Source organism: Trichophyton verrucosum (genome assembly GCF_000151505.1).
Source record: "Trichophyton verrucosum HKI 0517 chromosome Unknown contig00168_1.f1.exp, whole genome shotgun sequence".
Classification (NCBI taxonomy): domain Eukaryota; kingdom Fungi; phylum Ascomycota; class Eurotiomycetes; order Onygenales; family Arthrodermataceae; genus Trichophyton; species Trichophyton verrucosum.
In genome coordinates, this window is record NW_003315541.1 from 21,077 (window position 1) to 37,226 (window position 16,150).

At 50.2% G+C, this 16,150-nt stretch overlaps 7 protein-coding genes across 7 annotated transcripts; 4 read left to right on the forward strand and 3 right to left on the reverse strand.

Moving 5' to 3' along the window:
- Positions 1-254: 254 nt before the first annotated feature.
- On the reverse strand, positions 255-1,666 carry TRV_01791 (NAD binding Rossmann fold oxidoreductase, putative; the record flags this gene model as incomplete). Its single annotated transcript, XM_003023978.1, has 4 exons — positions 255-508; positions 604-691; positions 760-1,154; positions 1,216-1,666. 4 exons carry the CDS (start codon positions 1,664-1,666, stop codon positions 255-257), a joined length of 1,188 nt encoding a protein of 395 aa, XP_003024024.1.
- A 1,949-nt stretch (positions 1,667-3,615) lies between these two features.
- Positions 3,616-5,249, forward strand: TRV_01792 (uncharacterized protein; the record flags this gene model as incomplete). The annotated part of the gene is made up of 2 exons (XM_003023979.1): positions 3,616-3,792; positions 3,864-5,249. 2 exons carry the CDS (start codon positions 3,616-3,618, stop codon positions 5,247-5,249), a joined length of 1,563 nt encoding a protein of 520 aa, XP_003024025.1.
- A 1,943-nt stretch (positions 5,250-7,192) lies between these two features.
- On the forward strand, positions 7,193-8,235 carry TRV_01793 (uncharacterized protein; the record flags this gene model as incomplete). Its single annotated transcript, XM_003023980.1, has 3 exons — positions 7,193-7,345; positions 7,415-7,725; positions 7,779-8,235. The coding sequence occupies 3 exons, from the start codon at positions 7,193-7,195 to the stop codon at positions 8,233-8,235; spliced, it is 921 nt and encodes a 306-aa protein (XP_003024026.1).
- Positions 8,236-9,046: 811 nt separating this feature from the next.
- On the reverse strand, positions 9,047-11,042 carry TRV_01794 (uncharacterized protein; the record flags this gene model as incomplete). Its single annotated transcript, XM_003023981.1, has 2 exons — positions 9,047-10,854; positions 10,910-11,042. 2 exons carry the CDS (start codon positions 11,040-11,042, stop codon positions 9,047-9,049), a joined length of 1,941 nt encoding a protein of 646 aa, XP_003024027.1.
- A 677-nt stretch (positions 11,043-11,719) lies between these two features.
- TRV_01795 (uncharacterized protein) lies at positions 11,720-11,961 on the reverse strand (the record flags this gene model as incomplete). Its single annotated transcript, XM_003023982.1, has 2 exons — positions 11,720-11,820; positions 11,877-11,961. 2 exons carry the CDS (start codon positions 11,959-11,961, stop codon positions 11,720-11,722), a joined length of 186 nt encoding a protein of 61 aa, XP_003024028.1.
- A 174-nt stretch (positions 11,962-12,135) lies between these two features.
- On the forward strand, positions 12,136-13,571 carry TRV_01796 (uncharacterized protein; the record flags this gene model as incomplete). The annotated part of the gene is made up of 4 exons (XM_003023983.1): positions 12,136-12,338; positions 12,381-12,524; positions 12,571-12,898; positions 12,981-13,571. The coding sequence occupies 4 exons, from the start codon at positions 12,136-12,138 to the stop codon at positions 13,569-13,571; spliced, it is 1,266 nt and encodes a 421-aa protein (XP_003024029.1).
- A 1,347-nt stretch (positions 13,572-14,918) lies between these two features.
- On the forward strand, positions 14,919-16,005 carry TRV_01797 (uncharacterized protein; the record flags this gene model as incomplete). Its single annotated transcript, XM_003023984.1, has 2 exons — positions 14,919-15,566; positions 15,631-16,005. The coding sequence occupies 2 exons, from the start codon at positions 14,919-14,921 to the stop codon at positions 16,003-16,005; spliced, it is 1,023 nt and encodes a 340-aa protein (XP_003024030.1).
- Between the last annotated feature and the right edge of the window lie 145 nt (positions 16,006-16,150).

Here is a 16,150-nt window from a genome sequence, read left to right on the forward strand (position 1 = left end):
CCAGGGCTTTCACGACAGTCGGTGATGCGACAACAACTTATGATAGTTATTCCCTTCCATGTCTACGGCACTAGGCTCCATGGTTTCCTCTGTTACTCCTTGACCTGGTATGAGATAGTAATGGCTTCTAGGTGGCTCTTCCTGCTGTCCCAGTAACTATTATAGACTAGTTCGGCCTATATAAATCTACAAAAAGCTTTGCTGCCTAGTACCTGAGCAAGAAACTATATACATTCATAAGCAACAGCATGACTCTAGGACTTTGAGACAGGCAAGGTTGATCGCTTCTTGGAGCTCTCCTTTGCAAGCTCAACCAGACGAATGACAGTACCAGAATCTGCAGGGTCTACAGGGACCTGCCCTTGACCAGACAGAGCCTTTGCAAGTGAACGGTAGAACTCCTTGTAAGTTGGTGGCTCTGGCCGAACTGTTTGCGAAGAGAACTTTCCCCCAGCAAACGTTGTAAGGACACCTAGGGTGGATGTTAGCTTGCTTATCGAGTAACTAACTAGTTATCGTGGGTCCCTGGTTGCACTACATGCGACACATGTGTTTGATGTGCATGTGCACAGGACATTCACGTAGGACAGCTGGAAAACGTACCGTGCCTATCACTGGGCTCGCAGCCATACTGGGCATCATCAAGTTTTACACCGGCTTGCAATTGGTCCTCTTGAGGGTCGAGGTGGTACTAAATGATGGAAAATCGTCAATCCCTTTGATATGTGACGAAAAGTAGAGGATGGTATAGTGATGTACCTTCTTAAAGCTCCCCTTTTCGCCTCTAATCCAGAACCGAAGCTGGTTCTCCTCGGGACTGATAACCCCACTCTTTGCTGTTACCAGTAGTCTGTCATAATGCAATAGAACAGTAAATGAATCCTCGTAATTTTCCGTACTAATCTCCCGCTGGGCCGTGATGAAGCCGGTGATCTCGTTTGGAAGGCCAAACAAGTGGACTGCCTGATCGATAAGATGCGTTCCAAGATCATAGATGGAGCCACCGCCGGGGATATCCTTGCCCTTCCATGCTTTCTTGATATTGAGCTCTGGACGATGGCGGTCGAAGTGAGTCTCAAACTCAACTACGCGACCAAGGGAGCCGTCTTTGATTAGTTTTGACGCCGTGACAAAGTCTGCATCCCATCTTCGGTCTGGCATCGTATATATTGTCAGAAAAAGCACCTCCTATCCATATACTAACAGCCTACTCACTCTGGTACACTGTGAGCAGCTTGTTTTGTGTCTTTGCTAGCTCTATCAACTCGTTTGCTTCTTTCGTAGTGGGAGTGAACGGCTTCTCAACGACAACTATATATCTCACACACCGGTTAGCCGGATGCCCACTTGGACATGCCTTGATGGATGGAGAATAAACAGTACCATGCTTCTTTGCCTCCAGAGCAAGCTTTGCCAGACTGAAATGGCTGTCTGGAGTGGTTGTGATCACCACCACGTCGACAGCGCTATCATTGACCAGCTCCTCCGCACTTCGATATACCTTGCTTTCTGGGTGGTCCTTTTGCGCATCGTCCGAAGCCGAAGGTGTCCTTTGCACAATTGCATATAGATTGAACTCTGGGAGGGCACTGATGAAGGGAATGTGGAAGACTTTGGCACTCATGCCGTAGCCGATAACCCCCACGTTGAATGCTTTCGCAGCCATGGTGGGGGATTGGTTAGCTGCCTGTGTAGTAAAGTAGTTAAGTATATCTCTGAGATGGGAGAATGTATTGAGGATGCAGAGAATCTATGCTAGCGTCCTCTCTCTTTCAGCAGTAATAGCTGGTGAATTTATGCAGTAGCTTGTCGCTGTGAAATAGGACGTTCTCAGCGGATGTCGTAGGGCCAAGTTGGCTAACTAACTATAACTTAACTGGTCGGTTAGCTAACTAGCTAACCAGTCGTTACTCCGTAGATTGTATAACATTGTGGTGGCAAGTTAGTTAGGGAACTATGGGGACTCCAAACTCCCCACGCAATTTTGCTGCTTAGCGAACCATCCCTTGAAACTGTTGTCCTTTTCTATCTTCTTTCTTACCTCTCCTTTTAACGAGCTTCTAAAGACCAGGCTCCTCAATATGAACTGGGAGATACAATGACTCACGTGATGGGCTTATTGGATGGATGGCCCCGAATGGATAAGATCCGACTACTTCGTGGTCGTCGATGCAGGCCTACCAGTGCTTGCTATCGGATGGAAGCCATACTGACACGCAGGTCTGGCGAGTGTCTGATGTCAGACGGGTTTGTTAGTGAATAGGCTGATCGGAGTTTTGATATTGAACTCGTTAGCCCCGTGGGTCCCTAGTTAGTTTGGCCAGCTGGCGACTCGAGGGTTGGGCTCGCTGTTGGGCGCTCTCGATCCTCTATCTGATACCCTGCTCTATACGGAGTACTCCCGTCGGTATTCGATAGAGTAGAGCGCTTCATGATGGGTCAGTCCTGCTGAAAGGCCAGTCAGTCCCTTCGTTTGTCCGGAAAAGACTCGACAGAGTGCGTGATATCGCGATGTCAAATACCTTCGTGAGGCGACGAAGTCAACAAATGCCCGCCCGCCGTTTGAAAATTTTTGATTGGCTGCACGTTCAGCAACTTGGGATGCTCTCATTGGTGTGCCAAGAAATTTACCTGCACTCCCGTTGGCCCAAATAAGCAAATCGCCGGCCAATCATGTAAATCCCAGCAGACATATTGGCGCTAAACCGCGCCTCGTCGCGGCTGGCTTAGGGCTGCGATAGCCGCCGACGGCAGCCGCTCTGGGCAACCCAGGGGCACGTCATCAACGACCGAGGATCCAAGGTGTCTGTCTCGACATGCTGCAGCCGTCACAGCTTCGTGGAGGTTCTTCGTCCGGCCCTGGGCGCTGGATGGAGCATCTTTTGTGGGGTTCGGGTGCGGGCGAATGTATTTTTAAGTTGAACTCGCGATCCGCTAACTAAGTTAACTAGCTAACATTGATGCTCATGCACAGATGCATTATTGAACCTTAACGCAACGAGTTGTCAGAGTCTCGACGGCCAGCAGAGCCGGATGGCGACGATAATTGGTCGGTGAGCACTCTGCAGAATATCGAGGGCTGGCTGGGATGCGTGGATTTATTTCGATGAGCTTATCGAGGAAAATCTCGGATGGAAAATCTCTGCTCGTCCAGACTAAGTAACGGGCGAGAGGTGACTGGGCCCTGGTTAAGCATACAGAGTACCGATGGCAGCAGCGTTCCGTGTCGCTGGTTACCTTGCGAAAACATACTCCGTACACGCATCCGGTTTGTACATTTATAAGTTGGGCCAACAAGCCCGACCATTATTGATGAAGATTAGGCTATAAGAACTGCTTTTCCCTGCGGCTTCTGCAGCAATGGGCTGTGTCCAAGCCTAAAACTGCCCAGGGGGGGTCTTCGAGATCCAACCCCATATCCTTCACCTTTTTTTCAGCTCCCAAGAGGTTTTAAGGGGCTTAGTGGCTTAATCAGAATGGCAGTTTTGTATAAGAGTCCGCCGCCATAGCTAGTGCGCCGGGTATGTTCAATTCGTGAGAATTCAACCCCAGTCTTGATTTCTTCCCGCACTTTTCAGCTTCTCTCTCTCTCTCTCTCTCCGTTCCTCCAGAGTCATGTCTGTGAAGACGAACAGGGCGAATATTCTCCGTTATGGTTTACTATTCCCGATTGTTTTAATATTCTTTTCCATTAAAAATGAGGTTTTCATCGTGGGACGCTTTCTGTCCCTCCTTGTCTTTGAGATTATTCCGGGGGGACTGATAACTCAACCCACTTCCAAGATATCAACGGTATTACCACCATTTGTGCCCTGCGGAAAATAACTGATCAGTTAGAGATTGACAAGCAACACTCTCCCTAGGCATTGTCTCTTTTCGACGCGCAGAAATCTCCATCAATAACGTTGGACAATACTCTGGCCGGCCTTTTCCGCGAACATGGTGTCTCGGACTCCATAGTCCTAGACATATACAATGGCTATACCCACGTCGATATCCATCCACAGATTCTTCGCGAAACCGTCTATATCCAGGATGAAGATGTTGGCTTTTCGAGCAACCATACGGACGAAGGACTCGAACGATTCCGAACGCTTGTCCTGACTTACAAGACGGTCAAGTTCTTGCTGGGGATCGGCCCGATTGACGTATACCTATACCGCCCTGCCAATCTTCCGGCGAACATTGACCGACTTTTGTCGCCTCTCCCCGCGAATCAACGACCACAAATCCACTATATAGATCTGAACAAGCATAACGTACAAGATGAGTTGCGACGAGTTACCCGGGGGAAGAAGTTATGGTACTATCGACCAAAGTCATATATGCTCGAGTATGACACTTTGGTCCACCCTGACTTCGCATATGAGATCAACGACAAACGCTTCCTTTTACATCCCACCATTCCGACCCCTGATCTACAGATGGCCCCGCTGCAGGGCGAGGATCTAAGCGCCTCGGTCCTCTCGACAAGGCCGCTGCCGTTTGTTGTCAAACTGCGTCGTTGCAGCGGGAGTCGGGGAACATGGATTGTCACCAGGGAGGACCAGAGGCAAGAGATGCTTACTGCCATGGCAGAATACCAAGACCGGGGGGTTCCTGACGTCCAGATATCGGAGTTCATACACTCCACGCGACCCCATTATTCAGTGAACTTCTTCGTGGGCGCGCCTGGCCCATCCAATGCGAGTTCAACTGTGACTTTCCTAGGAGCCACAGAACAGCTCTTCACCCAGTCAGGACGCTGGGCGGGCTCCGTGATCGACTATCGATTACAGAAGCAGATCAAGGAGCAATTAATGGATACCATCAATGCTGTTGCTCGCACCCTGATCGGCTCCTATGTCGGATGGGCAGGGATAGATGTCATTATTGATGCGCATAGCAACCGGAAGGTGGTTGTTGATCTCAATGCGCGGTTAACAGGGGGTTTCGTTGTATGCTTACTTTCAAACCATTTCATGAAGGAACGAGGGCTGCCATTGGCTCAGGCTCAGAGCTTCCACTATGAGGGGAAATCGCCGGATGTCTATACCCTTCTAGCTCCGTTCATTAGCAAAGGACAAGTTATTGTGGCCGCGGCTACAGAGTCCCTGCCGAACAACTCTACTGCGCAGCTAATATTTGGTGGACGGACCCGAGAAGAGCTTTTCAGTATGAAAGCTGCCATTCAAGAGAGGTTGAGCCGCTGCCTAGATCGTCACGGTATGATTAATTATTCCACCGGGTACCCTAGCATGAGCATTTGAATATAAAACTAGACCAAAGGAAGTACATGGGTTTTGAATAGACTAACTAGCGATTTTAATGAATTAAACTTCAATAAAGATTAATGCCCTTCGAGGGTATGCGTTTGTGCAGTTCTGAACATTCCACCCCACTATAGCAGTCTTCAAGCTCACTATCGGACACTCTATACAAGGAGATGTCAGAACATTTAAGGTACCTAAATTACAAAAAAAAAAATCCAGGAGAGTTTAAATGTGATAGTAAGAAGCCAGGGATCCATTGGTAATGAAAGTTGGATCTTGGATATCATATATGATATCCTCGCCGTAGTCGCATGGTGACTATTCCTCTGCCCACGTCTGCCCGCTCTCAGTTAGTACTGGTAGGTATGAGTTTTATATCCCAAGTTAGGTGGCAACGACGTACTAAACCCGGCCTTCTTCAAGTCTTTATTTCGCTATCTGCTCTCGTCCTCTTCTCTAGGCCCTCTTACCAGGGGCTTCTCTTAAGTCTCTTACCTCTACTAGGGAGAGTATACTCAGGGGACAGACTTAAGGGAGAGATCCGATGGTCCATTCAATCCGCCATACTGACTTAGCTAGTCATCTCTGTATAGCATTGAATGTCTGATTTGCGAGGTCCTGTATCTAACAGGGGTATATTCCACAACATGGCACTCGTTACCTCATCCATCTCTCCAAGCCCTCCTTCGTAGATGCCGAAAAGTGCGTCACCGATACAGTATAACCGAGGACAAGTAGCAATAGAGTACTCGTAGGGGATCTATATCTTGCAGTTGATCTAGCGGCCGCACCAGGCTTTTTAATCCAAAGCTGTGGAGGTCAAGTTTGCAGTTGGCTGTAGGGCGCAGGGCATCCACCAGACAAGGGGTATAGTAGTCAACTTCTATGCCGGGAGTAAAGAACGTCCATAACTGCTGGTTAACTTAGTTAACTAGACGCAGCTGGCCGTTTGATGCTGATCATCCGATGGGGTATCAGCTATCATGCCAGAAAGGCCAAACAAGCCATAACCAGTCATCTACGCCCACAAGCAGGCCAGTAGAGTTGACCCAGTTGACCAGTGCCAGGCCAGGACGTCAGGGTCATGCCTTTATCACGCTGCAGCAGCCGTCTTGTCGCCCAACTTCCCATCAACCACCGCTGTCCCTCGGCCCTAGACATGGAATGGAGTAACTGCACAGCTGAATGAATCCTCGCCCATCCGTCCGCCTAGGCATCAACCCTTCTGCCTGTGGAGATACGAAGCGCCAGGGTCCTATTTTTAGCGGAAGCAGAAGCAATCCGGTCAGCCACAGCGTCGTCAACCTCGCTCTCGTAGGCGCAGCGCAGCCACTTCGGGGTAGTTAGCTGGTTATCTGGTAGTCATACACGCAACTGTTTGTTCCTGGCCGGCGGGGGCTGAACGGTCCTCCTGCTTGCTATCCATGGATGACTATGAACGGGATGCTCGTCCCATGCCTGCGTCCGATCGTCCTGCTGCTGCTGCAACTGTGCATGTCGTCGCTGTCGCTGTCGATAGTTCACTTGCTGCGTGGTTGTGGCTGTCTCGGGCCGTCACTATGGAGACTGTAACTGCGCCAAGGTGCTCGCAGGCAAGATGCAAGTGTTGTTTTTCTTCCTCCACGCTCGCTCAGCCCCAAGTCTGCCTGTCTATCAGTCCAGCGCCAGCTGCCTGCCTATCGAGCACTGATATACGCACCGAATAAAAGCGCTGCCTTGTCTTCTTCTGCGTCGTTACCTTCTCTCGTTTAGCATCTTCGTTTGTTTGGCCGAGGTTCTGGCCTGTTTATTTTGTCTCCGTCACTATTTACTTGCGTAAACAACAGCAACCACTAGATATCTACCACGGTCGGGAGACAGACACAGCAGAAGATACGCCATATACACACCTCGAGCCGCTGCGGATAGACAGACGATAGACAGAGGATACAAGGGGAGAGATGCTGAGCCTACCAGATTTCACCAACTCGCGGACAAAGAGCATCATACATGGATTCCAGGCATTCATAATATTCCTAGCATGGGCGATGACAATTGCAGTGTTCACACAGCCAGGCAAGACCGATGGCAGGACGGTCTACTACTTTATCCTGGTACGTTTGGCGCTCTGTTTCTGGGGATTGAAAGCTGTAGATGGAGTACTGACGCTGGGCTGTGGTTAGTGCTGGGTCAGCATCCCCGGGCTCATATACCTGACGGCAGTGCCCATGTGGCCGCGCCTCAGGAAATTCGGAAACGTCTTTGCCTTTGCGTTCATCGACGGCCTCTTCACCCTGCTCTGGTTTGCGGCCTGGATAGCTACGGCAACATATGTCGGGACGGGGGTAGCTCAGGGTGAGAAAGACAAAGACAACGATAAGAACAAGGACGACAAGGACAAGGGCAAGAAGTCCGGATGTGATGTCTTCGCCTTTGGAAGTCCGGCCAAGTGCAGACTAAGCACTGGAACAACTATCCTGGCTGTGCTTGTCTTGTAAGTGTATTGCTTGATATGCAAAAGGGAATGCACCACTAACGAGTTTCCAGTCTAATCTTCATTGGCACCACCCTGATCTCTCTACGAAGCGTGATGGAATACCGACGGACAGGAACAATGCCCTACGACGGTTCGGACCCTACCTTTGCAGCCCACGCTCAAGCAGCGTTCTCCTCAAACGCAGCACCACACGACTTCGACGATGACGACGACAGAGACGCCGAGTCCCGGACCGGCCGGTACCACGGCGGACCTCCATCCCGCCAAAATGACGAGGACGCCTACGCACTTCTACATAACAGCGAGGTAGACGATTTGGGGCCCCATGGCAGCCATCGTCCTCCGCCTTCTTACGACCCTACTGCGTCTAATGTCAGCAGTCTGCCGCCTAGATTAAGTCCTATCCCACCAGCAGGCAGTTCATTGAGTGACTATGACACCAGCTACGGAGGAGCATACGGTGGGCACCGATCAGAAGTCTCTGGCGACTACTCCTATAACCGATAAAACTCCCATTCTTGCCCTTTAGTTCGTTATGTACAGGTTTGTTCAGCTTANNNCCCCCCCCCCCCCCCCCCTCTCGATTTTTCCCTTTTTGATCTCTGTGTTTCTATAAAAATTTGGAAGTAATACCTTCTACCTACCAAGCGTATGTACCTGGTTTTTCTGTTTTCATATGACCTGTTTTCCTCCTATACATTGCTTTACTCTGCTCAACAATGACGGGAAATTGGAGGGGACTCATGAATTGGGAGGCGCTGTGCTCAATGGATTTTCTATATATGATCTTTTCTCCCTTTCCTGTTTCCTTGCAAGAGAGATGCTATGCTACTAGAACGCTGGCTATTTTTATGTACTGCTGGCCCGGAATGAGATGCCTGATTTCTCCTTTTTTTGGTTTCAAGCCTGTTATACCCCTGTGAAGTCCTTGTTCGTTTATATAATTTGAAGTGATGAAGATCGTACGGGAGACTAACCTTGGATTTTATGTCCAAGTCTCAATCCTTACTTTTTACTTTGCCATTTTGCATGAACGAAGCGTAGTCATCGAGCGGATTCATTCTTGGTCTGTGGTCAAAACCCATAGAGTACAAAAGAACATCAAGTAAAGTACAAAAAGCGGAAGAAAGAAGCAAGGAAATCGTCAGATATGGTACAAGCACAGTTCAAGTCATAATACAGGATTTTTTTCTTTCAGCCATTTTCTTCCTTTTTCAAGTCAAACCAATAAACAGTAAACAGCCACCAAACGAAATCAAAGTAAACAACCAGACTGGAAAATGTTGTAATAAGGGAGAAAGGTAAGACATGATATAGTCTAGTCATCGAAACCTTCATCGTCCCAGTGGTAGAAGTCTTCAGGGGCAGAAGCTTCATCTTCACCTTCATCAATTAGGTGCTCCTTGGGAATTGGATGTGGGAGGCCTAAACGATCCATATGTTCGCACTGAAGCTTCATGGCGTACTTAAAGAAGTTCTTCTGTCCCTTCTTGATAGTCTCAATATCACGCTCGGTTAAGGGGCGCTTAGTACGTGGGTGGTTTTCAAGTGGAACGCCGCGTTCGAGTAGAATGTTGGTGTAGTTCCTATTAGGCTCTAGGTAAGGAGAGACCTTTTTGAATTTGCCGAATGGGTCGACGGTAACTCGTTGGCGTTTAATGCGAGTTTCATCAGTAAGAGGAACATATGTGTGAGGCTTTGCTGGGCAAACATCCATCTTCTTGGCTTTCTCGCTGTTTTGCAGCTTTGGAAGTGAGGGATGACTCTGTTTCTCGCAGGCTTTAGGAGATGGTGGGGGGCAGTTGAAGTCAGGCTTAGCCTTTTTAGTCGGGCGAGGAGTGTCTTCACGTTCATTGCGAGATAGTTGGTTCTGAGGAGATGGAGACTCAGGGTCGGCAATGTCCTCGTATCGACGCTTGGGTTTTATAGGGGCTGAATGAGTAGAAGAGGAGGTGGAAGATGACACACGCGTAAGGCAAGAAGGAGACTTTGCATGCTTCATGGGCCGGCGCGATGAATTGGTATCCTTAGTTTGAGAACGAGGGGGAGATGGAGTGGTGAAGATATGCTCGTTCTTATTAACAGGTTCAACTTCGGAGGGGGCCTGAATATTGGAGGTTGGGACAGGTTTGGGAGTACCAACAGTCTGGGCCTGGGGGACAGCGTTATTTTGAGCTTGGGTATCATTATTAGTGCCAAAAGCATAGTCGGCAATGCCCTCGAGGAGAACACGAGCATATTCTAAAGTTTCCTCACGGGTGAGCTGAGGAGAAGGACACTTTTCACTAGCTGATGTCTCATGAGGCTCAGAGAGATTGGGTGTGGTAACGATAGCCTGAGAGCTTGGGCTGGCATGCTGATCGTGGTACTGATAATCACTAGGGACCCAACGGTTGTAGATATCATTGGCAGTATCTGCCATCTGCTTTTTGTCGACTGAGTGACATTGAATTAAAGGAGCTACAACCTGTGCAACAAGAGCATGGTTGACTTCGTCGACAGTGCAGCGGTGCTTATAAGCAAAGTCCTCGTAAGGAAAGCTCGAAACAATTGTGCTTGCAAGATCACTGAAGAAAGATGGAGGGAACTGATCAGGATTGGTTGTGGTGTCGCAGTTTCTAGGGCCGATCAGAATTTTGAGAATATTGCCATATGCTATGCCAGACCAAGCAGATCGACCGACTGTATCGCCGGTAGGAGACTGTTCATGGATAGTTGCGAGGACTGGAGCAGGTGCTGTCTGGGTCTGACTTGAGGTAGGGTCAAGCTCGTAATCGGAGCGAGTAGCCTGTCCATAGGAAGAAGTTGATGAAGAGGACAAGGACGAGGATGATCCGGAGGCGGAGGCGGAGGCGGCAGGAGATTCGGAGATAGGGGCAGCCTCAGAGGCAGCAACAGAGCCCAAGTCAACAATGTGGCCAGTCTGGGCGGCAGGGGGGAAGAATTGGCCAGCAGAGACGGACTCTGCAGCTGAAAGCTGCCCGGAGAAAGACTGGTAGGAGGCGGCCGGGAAGGGAATCAGAGGAGCCACCCCTCCAAGGCCAGCAGCCGACGTTGCCAGCATCTCGTGGGCGGCCAAGCCCGTGTAGAAGGGCTGGCTGAGGTAGCTGGTGCCCTGGTAAAACGCTGCAAACAATCAGTATCAGATCTTCTGCTATATACAGGGAATCTTGGAGCTTACATCTTGGAGCATCGAGACGATACTCGCCCAGCTGAGGCCCGGGAGCAGCCTCGGGGTTCAACGAGTTGACCCCGACAATCTGGACGTCATCGTCCTCGTCGTCGTCCACTACGTAGTAGTGGCACCGAGACATGTCTTCGGTGGATGGATATCTGGTAGTCTGCTGATGCTGGGCTTTTGAAGCTGGATGGCTGCCTTCTGGCTGTCAAATGTAGCTCTTGCTGCAAACGGAAAGGTAGAACGGAGGATATTAGGAGGATGAAAAGGATGAAGAAGAGAGAGGAAGATGAGGAAAGAAAAAATTCCAGTCCCAGCCTCTTTTAGCTGCTTGATAAAGGGGCGGCTGGCAACACAGCAGAGCCTGTCAGTCCATTGTTAGTCTAGTGTTGTTAAGTGTCCTATTGTGAAGAATTTTCACAGCAGGACAAGGGCTAGCAGACATAGCGGAACACTCTAGTAGCTAGTGAGTCACTCAGTTATATATATGTGGTATATAGTATTGAGCATTGAGGTGTATCTTTGATGCTTAGTGTTCTATAGTGATAGCAACACACTAGGGTATTGATAGAGCACACAGGTAGTGACGAGCCAAACAAACACAGATAGATATCATATATATCTATAGATCTATAGACAGACAATAGTCACAGTAAAATAGATAGATGTAATACCATCTACCAGGAGGCCTTGCTGCTGTCTACTGCAGTCTCTTGCTGCCATCCTGCCACCTTGAGCTATACTTACCAACTCCACCATCTTCCTAGTAGATACTACTAGGTCTCTGTATCTCCTTTTATATTAATATCATCATCATCTTCTTCTTCTCTTTTGTATCTCATCTTCTTCCTCTTTATATCTGTAGGTGATGTCGATGTTGTTGTTGTTGTTGTTGATATCAAGTCTCTGTGTGGCTACTTTATTTCGACGTCGTTTTATCCCAAAGCGGCTAGCCTCCTCCTTTTCCAACCTCCGGCTTTCTTTTTCTTTTCTGCTTCTTTTCTTTTTCTTCTTCTTCTTCTTCCTCTTCCTTCTTCTGCTTCTTCTTCTTCCATCTCAACCAGACTCAAGATAGGACAAGCACAACATCTCATCTCTCGGATCTCCGTTTCTCAGTATCTAGGGCACCAAGCGACCCTTCCATCCCCCCTCTTCAAGTCCCCAAGGAGGCAGCTTTTGCCATTCAACTTCGACATCACCGCAAAGTCCTCTCAACCAAGCGAACGATCATGTCTTCCGCTGTCAATGAACTTGCCGATACCATGGCCTCCGTCACCGTCAACGAGGCCAACGGCGCTGCCCCGGCTGCTGCCGCTGCCAACCCAGACCCGTCCGCCATCAGCGCAGACGAGGGCCGCCGTTTGTACATTGGGAACCTCGCCTATGCGACCACCGAGGGGGAACTCAAGGACTTCTTCCAGGGCTTCAGTGTGTGAGTCTCGCCCTACGTCAGGGGGCGGGCACAAGCGAGCAGGCGAGAGGAGAGCAGGCGGCAGCTACTTACACTGTGGGAATTTGCTGTGTTGTGCTCCCTCGTCTCTTTTTCCCAGCTGGTTGGGCACTTGCTCGGTCGACCGCTTGTCCGCTTGTCCGCCCGGCGCCCTCTCTACCTTGTTAAGTTTATTATTTTTCTCTCTGGCCGCCTGCTAACAGCAGTGATATAGGGAGAGCACCTCCATCCCTGTGAATCCTCGCACTGACCGCCCTGTTGGCTATGCCTTTGTCGACCTTGCCACCGCTCAGGAGGCTCAGGATGCCATTGCTGCTCTGACCGGCAAGGAAATCCTCGAGCGCAAGGTCTCCGTCCAGCTTGCTCGCAAGCCCGATGAGCAGAAGCAACTGAAGGAGCAGAAGGAGCAGAAGGACAAGGAGGCTGGTGCCAGCGGCAACGAGGGCACCAGTGGCACAGAGGGACGCAAGAGGTCCTCCAACCGTGGCCGCGGACGTGGCCGGGGTCGTGGCCGTGGCGGCCGTCTTGGTCGTGGCGGACGTGTACGTTTTTTCTACACCGGTCTTTTGTTCTACCCTCTTTGTTTCTGTACTTTTTTTCGCTTACGAGTGTTGTTATTTCTAGAAGACTGAAGATGGCCACGCTCCTGAAGGTGAGTCTGCCGAGCAGGCTGGCCTGAACGAAGTCACCAACACCGAGGGAGAGGCCCAGGAGCAAAAGGGCCGTCGTCCTCGTGTCCGCCGTGGCCCTCCAGAGGATGGCATTCCTTCCAAGACCAAGGTCATGGTTGCCAACCTCCCGTACGATCTTACTGAGGAAGGCGTAAGTCCACCAGCTCTCCATTCCAAAGGCCTGTTCTCGTGCCGTATGCTGACCCCCGAACAGTTGAAAGAGCTCTTTGCTGCCTACGAGCCAGTTTCCTCCAAGATCGCCCTCCGCCCCATCCCCCACTTCATGGTCAAGAAGCTCCAGGCCCGCGGTGAAGCCCGCAAGGGCCGTGGCTTCGGTTTCGTTACCCTTGGATCCGAGGACCTCCAGGCGAAGGCCGTCCAGGAGATGCACGGTAAGGACGTCAATGGTCGTGAGATCGCTGTCAAGGTCGCCATCGACAGCCCCGGAAAGGAAGACGAAGTCCCAGAGGGCCAGGCTGATGAACCAGCTGACGCTCCTGCTGCTGACTCTTCCGAGGCTGCCGCTGCCCCGACCACCGCTTAAAACAACACACACAAAAACACACACACACAAAAACTCACTCTTTGAGCAAAATCAGAGAGGTCCAGCAGTCTCGTGTCTACAGACTGGATGAGTCTTTGGAAGTATTCGGCATTGCTTATCTGATCAATATCCTACCTCGAAAAAAAAAAATATTATCACGCAACACACAAATAGCACTAAAAAAATTCAAAGTACCGATCCATGTTTGGCATTTTTAGCAGCTCCTTCGGGCCACCGTCAACACGGTATCCCATCGAGCCGCCTGTTTGGAAGGTCGACCACCGTATCATCTCGCTTGCGAGTTGATCAACCCGACACCTATATCCTATCCTCTCTTTCTCACTCCCCCAATGGCTGTTCCCCCAGCCGCTTTATGATGTATTTTAGACACAAAAATTTCGATTAAGGAAACGAATTTATGGATCTATTATATATCACTTGCTCGTTTTCCTTGCAGTCTTTTCTTTTATTTTTCTGATGAATTTCTCTTCTCACCCCGTAGTCCGTGTATGCTATGCGCCCGACTGTCGTGTGCGTTGCTCCTTTCGATCAAGCCACATAGTTAGCGAACGGCAGCCAAAATCCTGCAGAGACAACACGGACGGCTCCCTCGAGGATCTCCTAACTGCTAGCCGCAACTACAGCAGCCCTCTCCGGATTCTCCACGCCGCACTACGAGGGCACCAAGGCTTCCAACGGCCTTTGTCTCCGTCGGTTCGAGTGGAGTCTTCCCGTCCCACTGTGAGAGGCTGCCTGCGCGAAGAAACGGGACTCCCAAGCGCCAACCTGCAGCCAACTTACACCAACTCCAGCTTCACTCTGCCAACGCTCGCTCCTAACCGCCGTCTTCACTTATACTCCGTATTCTGATTGTGTCTGGCTCTGCCATTGAAGAGGTGTCGGTTCACCATGTCGAAGCTGTGGGAAGTCGACCCAGAGACAAGGAGTAAGGTAGTTATGCGCCCAACCTCACACTGCACGGCACACATAACACCCTTCTCCCACGCCCTTATCTACGCCATGGAATACAAAGGACTAGACTGACGGCAACACTGTTGATTGTAAAATATAGCTCCAGATCATCCAGAAAACCAACGGGAACGATCGATGTTGCGACTGTGGCGCTCCCTCCCCGCAATGGGTATGATAACCATCTCTGTCCCTTGCTGAACTCCTGGCCACCGCTGCATTTTTCCAAACGAAAGCACATACAAAGACTGCTTCTAACATGATATCTGCATTCACTGCTTCCAGGCATCACCTAAATTCGGAACGTTCATATGTCTCAATTGCGCCGGCATCCATCGCGGCCTAGGAGTCCACATCTCCTTTGTCCGCAGCATAACCATGGACGCCTTCAAACTCGCTGAGATCCAACGCATGGAGAACGGAGGCAACGAGCCCTGGAAACAGTTCTTCGACGCACATTCACTCACGCTCGCAGAGGGCCGGACCTTCGAGGACTCCACCGTGAAAGAACGGTATAGCGGCGAGGTAGGCGAGGAGTGGAAGGAGAGATTATCCGCCAAAGTCGAAGGGAGGGAATACGTGCCTGTGCCGAAGACGGAAGTTAAGAAGAAAAGCGCCACAGACAAATTGCCAGGTGGTGGGTTGTCACGGTCAAACACTACGACGCCCAGAGGGTTTGGGAATGATTCGCGAGAACCACTTTCCAGATCGAAATCTGCTACCGGGCAACTAAGCAAAAAGGAACAGAATGAGGCGTATTTTGCGAAGATGGGAGGTGTCAATGCCTCGAGATCGGAAGGCTTGCCTCCCTCTGAGGGAGGGAAGTATACCGGTTTCGGCGGAGGGATGCCAGTGGATTCATCCTCGTCAAGGTCCGGTGGTGGTGCAGGTGGGATTCCAGGATTGGATGATTTCCAATCCGATCCTGTTGCGGCGTTGACGAAGGGATTCGGATGGTTCACTACTACCGTTGGAAGGAGTGCGAAGACCGTGAATGATACATATATTCAACCCGCTGCAAAGACAGTGCGTATTCTACATTTTTCCTTTTTCTTTTCCTAGCCACTGCTTACTGACTGTAACTTCTTAGCTTGCGGAATCAGATCTCGCAGCCCAGGCTCGTCTTGCTGCTACAGAAGTCGGCCGGAACATACAGACCGGCACCCGTACAGCCGCAGACTCATTCAACCGCTTCGTAGAAGGAAGTGATGGTCCAGCTGGCGGTCCTCATCGTGCAACAGGCTCTGCGTCAGCTTCATCCAGAGGGTTTGAACCTGAGCGAAAAGATTTCTGGGACAGCTTTGCTGCTCTTGGAGATGAGAGGGATAGGCAAAGGCATGGTGCTGGCTCTTCCTCCGGCTCGGGAGCTATCGGCACTGGAACGATGAAGAAGAATGATTCGAGCTCTATCAAGCCTACTTCCTCGTCGGTGTCAAAGGATGATGGATGGGATGATAATTGGTAGGTTAAGCGCGCTAGATATCTAGAGGGTTGGGGGATCGATGATTTGCATATAACGAACATTTTTTTTTCTTTTTCGCTCATATATATCGGATATAATGACTACTTTTCCTTGTTCATTTCAGTTGGGCGGCTGGTTTATGCATTGA